Below are 13566 nucleotides of genomic sequence, written 5' to 3' on the forward strand. Positions count from 1 at the left end.
AAATTAAGCTAATAACGTAATAGTCTTCATGAAAATTTCTGAGGATAAAAATAAAACATAAAAATTCCCAAGCCCCAAATATTTGTATTTAATTAGAAAACTTTTATATGACATTGTATAAGTATGAGCTGTTGACGTTTTCAAGCTTGGTCCATAAGTCTTACCCTGATGGTCATCACTATTTTATTACCTATTTTATTTCTGTTCCCTAAAGTTACATAAATTTTTTTCACCCAAAAAAGAGAGAGAAAGTATAAAGTGAGGAGTCACAAATGATATAAAAAATATGTTGTCTGGCATGAAAATTAAGTCTCAGTAAAGAAGGAGCATCACATAAGATTTTTGAAATGGCAAATTATTGTCTCATTTGACCAATATTCTCTAATCATTCTTGAGTATGGGATAATAATGGTGATGATAACATCAATAATGAAAATAATAACAGAAAGAAAAATATGATTCTGACACAGTTCTGTTATACTTATCTTAAAACTCGGGGCAAACTTTTAACAGCTTTGAATGGAGAGAAATTGTATCAATGACAATCCCATACATCTTAACTTCTCTTGTTTTAGAGTCTTAGTTGGTAGCTTCACAAATAGCTTTGATTTCTCTGGCCAGGCCAATATCCATTTAACTACTAAATTTCGTGTTTTTATCTCCACAGTGTGTCTTGCGTTTGCATCCATTAGCATAACTCCATTACAAGCCCTCTTAGTTCTCACTTGGACATAGGGACTATCTCCTGAAGTTCTCTTTACCGTGTTTCATGATTCTTGAATCTATTCTATATTCAGTGCCCCAAAACACAGTTTTGACCTTGTTAGTAGATGACTTTTCATTGCAAACTGTTTTATCTGGCTCTTGGGGTTTCCTAGATTCAAGCTGCAGCCTGTCTATCTCATTTATTTTTTAGAAACATATAGACTCTAATCTAGGAAAACTGAGCTAATTGCTACTCCCTTTACACAATCTATTTTTTAAATCATGCCTTCCCTGATACTCTTTTCAACTTAGGCTTTGAAATCACCTTTATCCATTACCATCAGTTGAATGTTACCTACTATCAAGACATGTCTTAAATGCTACCCTCTGTTAAAATATTTACTAATGGTAACACTCATATGTAATTCCTTGCTGTAAACTCCAATCTTTAAAACTCTTTTTTGACTTGCATTATAGTTATTTATGTTCATCTCCTATCTGTTTTACAGGATTTGCTTGGTGCACAAAGACTACATCATATTAATCCCAACCCAAATTGAACTTTGTATATAATAAATATGAACAAATAAGCTGAATGTCCTCAATAACCGATTGTGAAAAATCTACAAATTTATCTAAATATTACAAATACATAATTATATTTTAAAATCGTACTTTCTTCTTTAGGCAACTTCTTTAAATATACCATTCATTGTCAAAGTTTAATTTGTAAAGGACACTCGTAACCCTGGCCAGCCATTTCCTTTAAGTTTGTTTCATTATTTAAAAATCATTTCTACAACACACTGTGTCTTATTTCCTTTCACGGTCTTCCGGTTTATTTGCGAAATAATGAGGACTTCATTTTGTAAAGGCAGTAAGTACACAGGAAGAAAAATCATGATGAAAACTTTTCATTTTTGTGAGGATTGAATAAACTTTGCCTTTGCTTTATGAAAAATAAAATCAATTTTTATACAGGTTTGCTAAAAATTTATTTTCTCCCTAAATCATTAAGCTCTCCAAATAATGCAGTTTCTAGGGAAAAAAACTCAATTCCCCTTAGATTGAAGATGTGCACTATAATCGACACTATTCACATCAATAAATTCCTCATAAAAACCACTTTGCTGTTGAATCCTAAATGATTGAAAAACTCATAACAAAATTTTCTAGTTTTGTCTTCTTTCAAATTACAAAGTTGATACATATTTGTTGGAAAATTTTCTTCCCTTGTTTTCTACTCTTAACCCTGCTTTTCAAAGATAACCTCTATCAACTGTTGGTATGTATCATTCCTGAACTTTCATGTATGCATATCAAAACCTATATACACATATACACTAACATACAAATATGCAAATATACTTTCAGGGTATGATATTAAATGTTCGTTTTTAAATTGGGAGAATAGTTTGCATGTGTAGGTATACATGAATGATAGTTATTTTAAATAATTACCCCAAAACAATGTATACACAAGTTTTTTTCCGTTGTTTCATGAATGAAGCAATTTAAGAGAATTAGAGAAGATAAAATTGCCATTACTTATTTATGCCACCGGTTATGAAAGATAAACCAAAATTTCCCTAACACGTTCCTAAGCATTTTGGAGTCCCTAAACTCTCACTAATCGACTTAGTAGAACTATACTTGATATTTATGACCTTCTTATACCGCAGAATAGAATCTATTCTAACGTGAAATTACAATGTGTGTTATATATTAGCCACAGGGAATTCTTGCCTTCAACGTGATCCATTATGCTTGGAATTTATTGTGAGCTAAGTTCTATCCATGCTACTAGAGTTGCATAGGGAGCTAAAGTTGAGAGTGACAAGAGTTCCAGGTGACCTGGTTATATCTAATTTATGGGCACTTAGCAGAACTAAGTGGGAGCTCAGTGCACAGTGCATTTGATCCTCTACTTGCAAAGATTGTGACCTTTCTGTCCCAGTGCTACCACTCAATATACAATTAGAAGTTGAGATGAAATGGTTTTATAGGTCTCTCTTGCAATATTTAGAAGATAAATAACTTTAGAAGAACATAATTCACCTGATTGTCTTCCAAGAGGTTTGCCAAGGGCTAATAGTACAAGTATTTATTCTATTTTTAACTTTACAATTGAAATATGTAGGACTTTCCTTAAAAAGTCTATTAAAGCAAGCACTTTAAAACTGGTAGTAAAGATGGAGGTCATCTAATTCAAATTCTTTCCAGAAAACTTCTAAGACCTAGTCTTTTTAAATGATCTTTTAGCCTCAAGCTTGCAGATTTTCAGTGATGGGGCTTGCTTTATAGGATAGTCCATTTTATTCTTTGTTGCTTTGGATTAATAGAAAACCTCTAGTTATATTCAAAACATATGCTTTGTAATACTTTTTATTCATCGTTCTTATTTCTACTCTCTTGGACTACAATGAATAAACTAATAGATCTTTTCATAACAACTATTCAGATATCTGGCAAATCCTGTATTTTTTAGTTTAGACATCTTCAAATTTTATCACACATTCTCAAGGTGTTCAGACTCCACATCCTATTCGCTCAAAAAATGGTGCTTATTATAATCCACCTATCTCTGCATCTGATGTTGTTAATGAATATGAAATTTGTATTATTGTTCCAGTGGCCCATTTACAGTGTTGGCACGTAAACTCCTCTTTTACTCATCAAAATTTCACAATTATGTTTTCACATTAATATTTGTAGCCATTTATTATATTTCAGTAATTAAGTTTTTTTCTAATATAAATATGGTGATTTAAACTTATTATTGTAAAAGTATATCATTTTTGTAACCTATTATTCTGACTTATTAAAATGATTTTGAAACTTGATTTTTGTCATTAAATGTATTATATATCCTTTTGAGCTTTGTGATATTCACCGATTTTATACACATGGCTTTAATGCCTTTATTTATGTCAGTGATTGACAGTGAAATGGAGTAGATATTGGAACACAGAGCTATATGGAACTTCACTAGAGACTTTCCTCCATATGTTAATGATGCTTTAATTTATTCTTTTTAGGTACAATTATTTAGCCAGGTACAAATCAATTGAACTATCTTTTTGTTTATTGGCTGTAAAGATATCTTGTGATTAAACACTGTTTGCTTCGGTATAGATCTAGTTTCTACAGCATTCTTCTCATTTAGAAATGTGACATGTGACATTTTTAACGAACCTATCCTACCTTCCAGTAATCATTGCTATATCTTTAAATTGGTTTTAATCCAAATATTTAATAATTTATTTTATAATCTAAGATTATCAGTTCATATTTTTATAGATTCCACATTTATCACTTCTTTGGAAATTTAGCTTTTTATAAGTAAAAAAATAGTTTACATCCATTATGTGTTAATATGTACCTACAATGGGGTAATTTCATGTAATACTTACAATGATATTATCATATCAGTATTTATTATTATCCCCATTTTTAGAGATGAGCAAACTAAGCACGGAGAGATTTCGCATCTAGATTATACAATTGATAGTTATGGAACTAAGACTGGCAGCTAACCAGTTTGACTCAGGTAGTACATGATCATCTGTCCTAGGCTAGTTACTGGATAAAGAGATGTCGTCATGACCAAAAGAGCATTCAAGGCTTTATGAAGCTTCCAGTCTAGTGAAGGGAGACAAACTAAAACAAATACATAAAATATGTAATATGCCAAGTGCTATTCTGCTAAAATGATATATGTAGAGGAACAATTTTATAAGCTTAAAAAGGATTTAAAATACCACAAAGGAATATTTTGTAGTGTTAAACACTATAACTCTAGAGTCAAAGAGATGTAGGTGTTCATCCCAGTTCTGCAAGCCCTTAGCAAAGGGACCTGAGTAAATAAGTGCCCCTTTGATGACACTTTTCCCCTTCAGCAAATTGATCATAAAAAATAATTAGGCAAGTTAGCACACACTTATATATAGAATGTTTATTGAAGTATTTTTTATAATGACAAAAATTGACAACATAAAACATTATAAGCTTTTTACTTTAGACAAATTATGCTATAGACTCATAATGGAGTACTGTTAAATCACATAACGTAGCTTAGTAGTATACACCAAAATGCTATAGTAAATCTGTATTTACACATATGGGATGATATTCACTGTGTATGTGTGTATAATACGTGTATATTTGGAGAGAGGAAAAGATCAGCAAAATAAGCATTTAAATGTATAGAATGAGTAAGTTGGGTTGGATTGTGAATGGATTCTCTTCTTTTGATTATATTTTAATTTTTATCAAATATGAACATATAATATTTTAGCAAAAATATAAATGAACACAAATGTTATCCAACCTCTCTTCCCCAAGGATTTTATCATTAACACATTGTTTTTATAAATGAGAAGTTCATATCATTGCTTCTTTAACTTTTTTAGGGACAAAATTGTTTCATCCCATCAAATCTCAGCATTAATTTTGTGATTGGATTCATCCCAGTCCTCGGATTATGAACATAATGCTACCTGAGACTCCATATTTTGAGACACAAAATTGAATAATGAAGTAGTCATGATTGTCTTCTCTTCTCCTTAAAATAGTGCAAAATGCATCAATTTTAATAGATTATCACTTAAAAATGAACTAGAACAGAAAATTCTATTAAACAAATAAGTGCTTTGACAGTAATGAGAAGCTTCAGTTTCAATTGTTTTTTTAAAAAGATGCAATTTCTGCATTGCAGCCACCAATGAACATCCACTCCATCGTGGTGCAAGTCCAGTGCATCAACAAAAAAGTGGGCACTGTTATCTACCATGAAGTTCGAATTGTGGTGAGAGACAGGAATGACAACTCACCCATGTTCAAGCATGAAAGCTACTATGCCACAGTGAATGAGGTCAGTTTCTGTTTACTCTCTGTGTCCTTTTTATTGATATATGTAACGAATTGTATGCTACAAATGTTTTAGAAACGATTCCTTTATAATAATAGGCTTAACTATTTGGAAATGTCAATAAAACATTTTAAGGAATAGTGCTTTAGAAGAAATAAGGTCTGGGTGACTTCCAACATGATTTTAGGAATTCATTTTGCTACAGGAAAAAATTGGTTCTCTGTATCTATGTGTTTGTTTGTTCATTTTCCACATATGAGTTGTCATACTGTAATTGTCTTTCTCCGTCTGACTTATTTCGCTTAGCGTAATACCCTCAAGCTCCATCTATGATGTCACAAATGACAAGGTTTCATCTTTTTTATGGCTGATTAGTATTCCATTGTATATATATACCACCTCTTCTTGATTCATTCGACTGTTGATGGGCACTTAGGTTGCTTCCAAGTCTTGGCTATCGTAAATAATGCTGCAATGAACACAGGGGTGCATAGATCTTTACCCATTCATGTTTTCATGTTCTTTGGATAAATACCCAGAGGTGGAATAGTTGGATCATGTGAATCTTAATTTTTTGAGGAATCTCTGTACTGTTTTCCATAGTGGCTGCAACAATTTACGTTCCCACCAGCAGTGAAGTGATATCTTGTTGTAGTTTTGATTTGCATTCCCCTAATAATTAGTGATGTTGAACATCTTTTCATGTGCCGGTTGGCCATCTGTATATCTTCTTTGGAAAAATGTCTGTTCATATCCCCTGCTCTTTTTTTGATCAGATTGTTTTTTTGTTGTTGAGTTGTATAGGTTCTTTACGTATTTTAGATATTAACCCCTTATCAGATATATGATGTGCAAATATCTTCTCCCCATGGATGAGTTGTCTCTTCATCTTGTTGATGGTTTCTTTTGCTATGCAGAAACATTTTAGTTTAATGTAGTCCCGTTTGCTTATTTTTTCTTTTGTTTCCCTTGCCTTGAGGAGACAAGATATTCAAAAAGATACTGCTAAGACTGATATCTAAAAGCATTCTGCCTGTTTTCTTCTAGAAGTTTTATAGTTTCATGTCTTTCACTCAAATCTTTAATCCGTTTTGAGTTAATTTTTGTGTATGGTGTAAGATAATGGTCTATTTTTGTTCTTTTGCATATGGCTGTCCAATTTCCCAGCACCATTTATTGAAGAGACTTTTCTTTCTCCATTGTGTGTTCTTGGCTCCTTTGTCAAAAATTAGCTGTCCATAGACGTGTGGGTTTATTTCTGGGCTCTTAAATCTGTGTCTTTCATCTATGTGTCTGTTTTTTCTGCTAGTACCATGCTGTTCTGATTACTAGAGCTTTGTAGTATATTTTGAAATCAGAGAATGTGATACCTCCAGCTTTGTTCTCTTTTCTCAGGATTGCTTTGGCTATTTGGAGTCTTTTGTTGTTCCATATAAATTTTAGGATTCTTTGTTCTATTTACACGAAAAATGTCATTGAGATTCTGATGGGGATTGCATTGAATCTATAGATTGCTTTGGGTAATATAGACATCTTAACTATGTTAATCTTCCAGTCCATGAGCACAGAATATCTCTCTATTTCTTTATGCCTTCTTCAATTTCTTTCACCAATGTCTTATAATTTTCAGTGTGCAGGTCTTTCACTTCCTTGGTTAAATTTACTCCTAAGTATTTTATTCTTTTTATTGAAATTGTAAATGGAATTGTATTATTGACTTCTCTTTCTGCTAGTTCATTTTTAGTGTATAAAATGCAACTGATTTTTGTATGATTATTTTGTACCTTGCAACTTGATTGTATTCGTTAATTATTTCTAATAGTTTTTTTGTGGATTTTTCAGGGTTTTCTATATATAGAATCATGTCATCCAAAAATAGTGACAGTTTTACTTCTTCCTTTCCAATTTGGATACTGTTTATTTCTTTATCTTGCCTAATTGCTCTAGCTAGGACTTCCAATACTTTGTTGAATTAAGAGTGGTGAGAGTGGGCATACTTGTCTTGTTCCTGATCTTAGAGAAATAGCTTTCAGTTTTTCACCATTGAGTATGATGTTGGCTGTGGATTTGTCATATATGGGCTTAATTATGTTGGGGTACTTTCCTTCTATACCTATCTTATTGAGAGATTTTTTTATATAAATGGATGTTGAATCTTGTCAAATGCTTTCCCTGCATCTTGAGATGATCATGTGATTTTTATTCTTCATTTTGTTAATGTAGTGTATCACACTGATTGATTTGCAGATGATGAACCATCCCTGTGTCCATGGAATAAATCCCACTTGATAGTGGTGTATGATCCTTTTAATGTATTGTTGCACTTGATTTACTAATATTTGGTTGAACATTTTGCATCTATGTTCATCAGTGATATTGACATGTAATTTTCCTTTATTATGTTGTCCTTGTCTTGTTTTGGGATAAAGGTAATATTGGCCTTATAAAATGAGCTAGGAAGTGTTCCCTCATCTTCAATTTTTTGGAAGAGTTTGAGAAGGATATGTATTAAGTCTTTGAATGTTTGGTAGAATTCACCAGAAGAGACATCTGGTCTTGGACTTTTGTTTTGCAGAGATTTTTGATTACCATTTCAATCTTTTTACTAGTAACTGGTCTATTCAGATTCTTTATTTCTTCTTGATTTAGTTTGGGGAAGTTGTATGATTCTAAGAATTTATCTGTTTCTTCTAGTTTATCCAATGTGTTGGTGTGTAGCTTCTTGTAGTATTCTCTTATAATCCTTTGTATTTCTATGGTATCCATTTTTGTTTCTCCTCTTTCATGCCTGATTTTGTTTATTTGAGTCTTCTCTCTTTCTTTCTTAATGAGTCTAGCTACAGATTTGTCAATTTTGCTTATCTTTTCAAAGAACTAGTTCTTAGTTTCATTAATTTTTTCTATTTCATTTTTAGTCTCTATCTCACTTATTTCTGCTCTGATTTTTACTATTTCCTTCCTTGTGCTGACTTTGGGCTTCATTTGTTCTTCTTTTTCCAGTTCTTTTAGGTGTAATGTTATATTGTTTATTTGAAAAATACCGGTATGTTTGATCATGTTGGACAATGTAATTCCTGAATCCACATACATGCCTACTGAGGCTCAACAGGAGCTATTTATTCTCCTTGTAAGATGTTGAACTAGTTTTTTTTTTTGTATCTCTGAGGTGGTAATAGTAATTAAATACTGGAAGAAAATATTTATTTGAGATTCTATTAATTAAAGTTATTTTCTCAATTTAAAAATCAAGTTCTGGCATACCCCAAATATTTAAATATAAATCACAACTAAATTCTGATGAGAAAATGCTGATCAAATTATAAAAAAAATTTTTAAAGTAATATTATTGCTTTCATTAGAGCATGCTTTTATGTTGTTTGTTGTTTTGCTTTGTTTTGTTTTTTCTTTGAGCGAAAATCTGTGAGCCAAAAACTCCTTTTATGTTATTTTTTTTTAGACATTGGTTACTTTATTAATGTTTTTATTCCATCAAGTTAGAAAATATTTCTAAAGCACCTCTATATAATCATATATTATGTGTACTTTAGACACACAAAAATGAACCATATTTGTAATTGTCCATATTTTAGCAGATCTTTACCTCCAAATTGTTTATTTTAAGCTTAAAAATATGTACCTACTTTATAGGAGGAAACTGGTGTAATTTGGATATTAAATACAGCATTGGGACTTTAACCTCTACATGCTTTTTGAAATTATTTAAAATGTATCTTATTTATCTCAACATTCTTCTATTCATTAAAAATTTGAAGAAATTATATTTCTCATAATCTGAGACTTTCTAGATTGTATTTCCTAAAAAAGACGTAAACTCTTGTTTAACGGGATAAGTTACTGGTCAGTCAATGCTTAACGTTTTTGAGCTACATTTTTTAACAGGTTTCTGCTAAAACAGACTGATGTTAATTAATGTAATTAATCATGTCACATGATTAATTACTTTAGCATCTGAAGTATACTCTTTGATGAGACTTTGCTTTGTTTGTTTGAGTGCTAACTTCATTTGCATATAAAGTGATAGTCAGATGAATTATCTTAGACAATAGATCTAACTGTAAAATCTATTCTTATACCATATTTAACTGTTCCTGCATAAATATCTTTAGTTCATTTTTCATAAAGAAATTTGTAATGTTCAATTTGAATTTCAAAGTTTCCTATGTTATTTGACTACTTGCACTTCCTCCGCCAATCATTTCAGCACCTTGCTGAAAAATAACCTTTTCAAATACTGTTTTAATCTTGTCACTCTCTTATTCAAAAATTGTGTAATTTCTCATTATTGTCAGGAAAAAGGTCATCTATCTCTGTTGGCTGACTTTCCAAGACTTCCATAATTTGATCTTTTGTCAATATATTCTTAGCTTCACATTCTCTCTGATAATGCCTCACTCTCTTCAGATTAATTTTATCATGTCTCACAAATATTTCCATTTATTGGGTTTTGCTTACACTTTTCATTTTACCTAGAATGAGAACCTCTCTACCTTTCAAGTCTCCAAGTTTTTTTCATCTTTTACAGTTTAACTCAAGACCTACTTCCATCCCCTATTTCTATAGTCATCCCCAACTATTTCTATTCATTGAGCTTCAATTTCTCCAAACCCTAAACTCCTACAGCATCTAGATAAATGTTCAAGTGGTAAAATTTATAGAAAAGTTGACCATTTTGTCTTAAACATTATTTGGAGAGGCCCAGGTTTTTTTACAAAGCTGTCCATTTATGGTTTTCTCTCAATGCATTTCCCTATAGCCAACTGAGGCAATCCTATACTGCTGATACTATGGAAGTATCTTCTATGGTTTGATTATATAGAACGTGTGTAATTGATGATCATGTTTTCCCCTTTCAATTTCGTTCCTACTGTCTCGTATCTATTTTCTTGAAAAGAATCAAAAGCTATTTAAACCTCAAAACATAATCACAAGTAAAAAATGAAATTTAGCTATTTTTCTCACCCTTCATTTATTTGAGTAGTTCTTCCATAGTAGTAGTTCTCAGTTTAATTGGCTTGAATGTTTAGATATATATCCATTGGGAAAATACATTGCAATTATATATACACATATGTATATATATAATGCTGCCTGTAAAAAATTTTAAATGAAATAGATTTACTCTGTGAAAGATTGCAAGATATTCTCCATGCTATTTCTCCTTATAGGGCAAGACATGCAGTTAATGCAGTTAAGATTAGAAGAATCTAAATGTTTTTCAAAAAAAAATTATTCAGAGTTTAATAGATCGTTGGTGTCAAAATATTTTACACCTCATTAAAATCCAAAAGACAGGTATAAAGTCATTATCACAGATTTATAAAAGAAGTTTCCAAAATTAAAATCCTGATGAGTCACTCTGCTTATTCACTATGAGAAAACTAAGACTTGGAGCAGTATCATGAATTTGCTATGTTACACAGTAAACTGGACACAAAGTTGGGAATAAAACCCAAGTCCTTAATTCAATCATCCCTACACTACCTATTAATAGACATCATATTATGCTAAATTATAACCACTTTCATGTAACTGATTTTAAAAATAAATATCCAGGTTTATACTTATGATATTATATCATAATATTATAATCACAATCAGTACTTTTATACACTCATTAAATGTCAGTCTCTTACTCTCTTTGTAAACATGATCTATTAGTGTGTCAAGAATTCACAAAAAAATTAATGGCTGTATCTAAATGCTGAGCAAGGATTATAACAAGGTTTATATTTCCCTGTTTGTAAGACATTGTAAGTATTTTTCTTTCTCTTAGTAATTGGAGACTCTCAATTAATTTTAGACAATTGTATCATTAAGTAATTAGTCTGATTTGCTTTGAAGAACAAATTGTACAGTCTAATTGTTACTGATCACCCTTAAGCAATTTTTGGAAGATAAATATTTTGTGGCAGCGATGTCTTTAATAACACATGCATCCCATCCCCAAAATTTCCTTTTGACATAATAAAAAGTAAACAAGGGCAAGTCAAGGCAGACATAATGTTTCCTTGGGCCTGTGAAGAATTATTCTCAACATAAAATAGAGGTTATATTTGTCCTGGTTTTTAATGATCTTTTCACAGATGGGGCAATTTTTTGTCAATATTAATTCTTTCTCTTTATCACCTTGAATATCACCTTAAATATGCTTTGCTGCTGTGACATGATGTGATTGATTGGAGATAATTAGTTGGCACTTTTTGGAAGAATGTTTCCTTGCATTTCTCTTGACAGGTAGGTGGTTTATAGTCTCTTAGGAAGGAAGAATGGATGGAGGGAAGGAAGGGAGAATGAAAGAAAGAGAGAGGGAGAAAGAGAGAGAAAAAAAATCAAATTTTGAGTTATTTTAAGCCTATAATCTATAGTTTAGATACCTTTAAATTTTCTTTTACTTTGCTTTGAAAACGTGCTTACTGCAATATGTTTTGTAATTCTTAATAGATTAAAAGTAGTACACAATTTTATTGTATTATGTAGGGCATGTTTTATTGGAGTGATATTTTCTATCTTTTTACTTGAATTGAGACTAGTTGTAATCTATTTAATTATTTCTTTCTTTCAGTTTTAGAAGGGAAAGGACTTAGAAGGGAAAGGACTTAGGTCGGGTGTTGCCCATGTTTTCTAGAAAAATTGCCTTTATTCATATTTCACTAGTCTACATATTGTTTAGATTAATTATGCTTTATTATTTATAGTTTCATTTTATTTATTTAATTAGATTATTTTCTTAAGCTCAAATGCTAATAACAGAAGTATATGCAGTTTTAAAAAAATAATAATAATGAATAAAATACATTCTCATTTTATTTTTTCTTACTATATTTATTTTAATGACTTAATCAAATATTCATTCCTTAAAACATTTCTTTTGGTTATTTAGTCTCCTATAGTTTCTTTAAAAATTTGCTTAAACAATTACAATAAATATTTTGTTTAATATTTTTCTATTCCCATAAATGTTTTAGGGGTAGGGGCCTCACTTTTAATAAATTTAAAAATAAATAGCATCTTTGCCTCAGATATTACTTTTAAAAAATAGAAAGTTGTATGTGTAATAAAATTGCCTTATGTTGTGGCAAAAGTGGTCAAGTTAAGAGTTCTAAAACTATGGACAATTTTTAAAATTTTTATGATTTGTGAAATTTTCATAATGAGGTGATACTTTGCCTATAGGATATGCAAATTCCTAAGGATGGTATTTTAATATAAAATATTTTATTAAAGTGGAGGTTTTAAATTAAGTTCAAAGATTTGTTTCGTTTTTTTTTTTTTTTGGAAAAGAAACATTGCTTTATTTAGCATTAACAGTTAATGTTTTTTTAAGCATAGTTAGCATATAATATTATATTATTTTCAGGTGTACAACATAGTGATTTGACACTTCTATACATTAAAAAATGATCATCATGACATCTAGTAACCACCTGTCACCATACAAAGTTATTATGGTATTATTGACTCTATTCCCTATGCTGTACATTATATCCCCATGACTTATTTGTTTTATAACTGGAATTTGGTACCTCTTAATCCCCTTCACCTAATTCACTCATCATCCCCCTGACAACGATCACTTTGTTCTTTGTATCTCTGAGTTTGTTTTATTTTATTTGTTCATTTGTTTTGTTTTTTAGATTCCACATATAGGTGAAATCATATTGTATTTGTCTTTCTCTGTCTGATTTATTTCACATAGCATAATATCTTCTAGGTCCATCTATGCTGTCGCAAATGACAAGATTTCATTCTTTTTTATGGCTGAGTAATATTTCATTGTGTATATATACTACATCTTCTTTATCCATTCATCTATTGGTGAACACTTAGGTTGCTTCCATATCTTGGCTATTGTAAATAATGCTGCAGTGAACATAGGGGTGCATATATTTTTTCAAATTAGTTTTTGTTTTCTTTGGACATGTACCCAGAGGTGGAATTGCTGGATTGTATAGTAGTTCTATTTTTAATTT

The 13566-nt window shown here is 30.7% G+C and overlaps 1 protein-coding gene across 7 annotated transcripts in view; it reads left to right on the forward strand.

Annotated features, from left to right (window-relative positions):
- Positions 1 to 13566, forward strand: part of PCDH15 (protocadherin related 15) — a 1681754-nt gene that overhangs the window by 1170975 nt on the left and 497213 nt on the right. For all 7 annotated transcript variants that reach the window (XM_087432193.1, XM_087432194.1, XM_087432195.1 and 4 more), the window contains one exon: positions 5423 to 5578. In XM_087432193.1, coding sequence (XP_087288319.1) covers positions 5423 to 5578 — 156 coding nt within the window. The remainder of the gene's footprint in view (positions 1 to 5422; positions 5579 to 13566) is intronic.

Source organism: Ceratotherium simum, chromosome 6 (genome assembly GCF_057802395.1).
Source record: "Ceratotherium simum simum isolate JZ-2026a chromosome 6, ASM5780239v1, whole genome shotgun sequence".
Classification (NCBI taxonomy): Eukaryota; Metazoa; Chordata; class Mammalia; order Perissodactyla; family Rhinocerotidae; genus Ceratotherium; species Ceratotherium simum.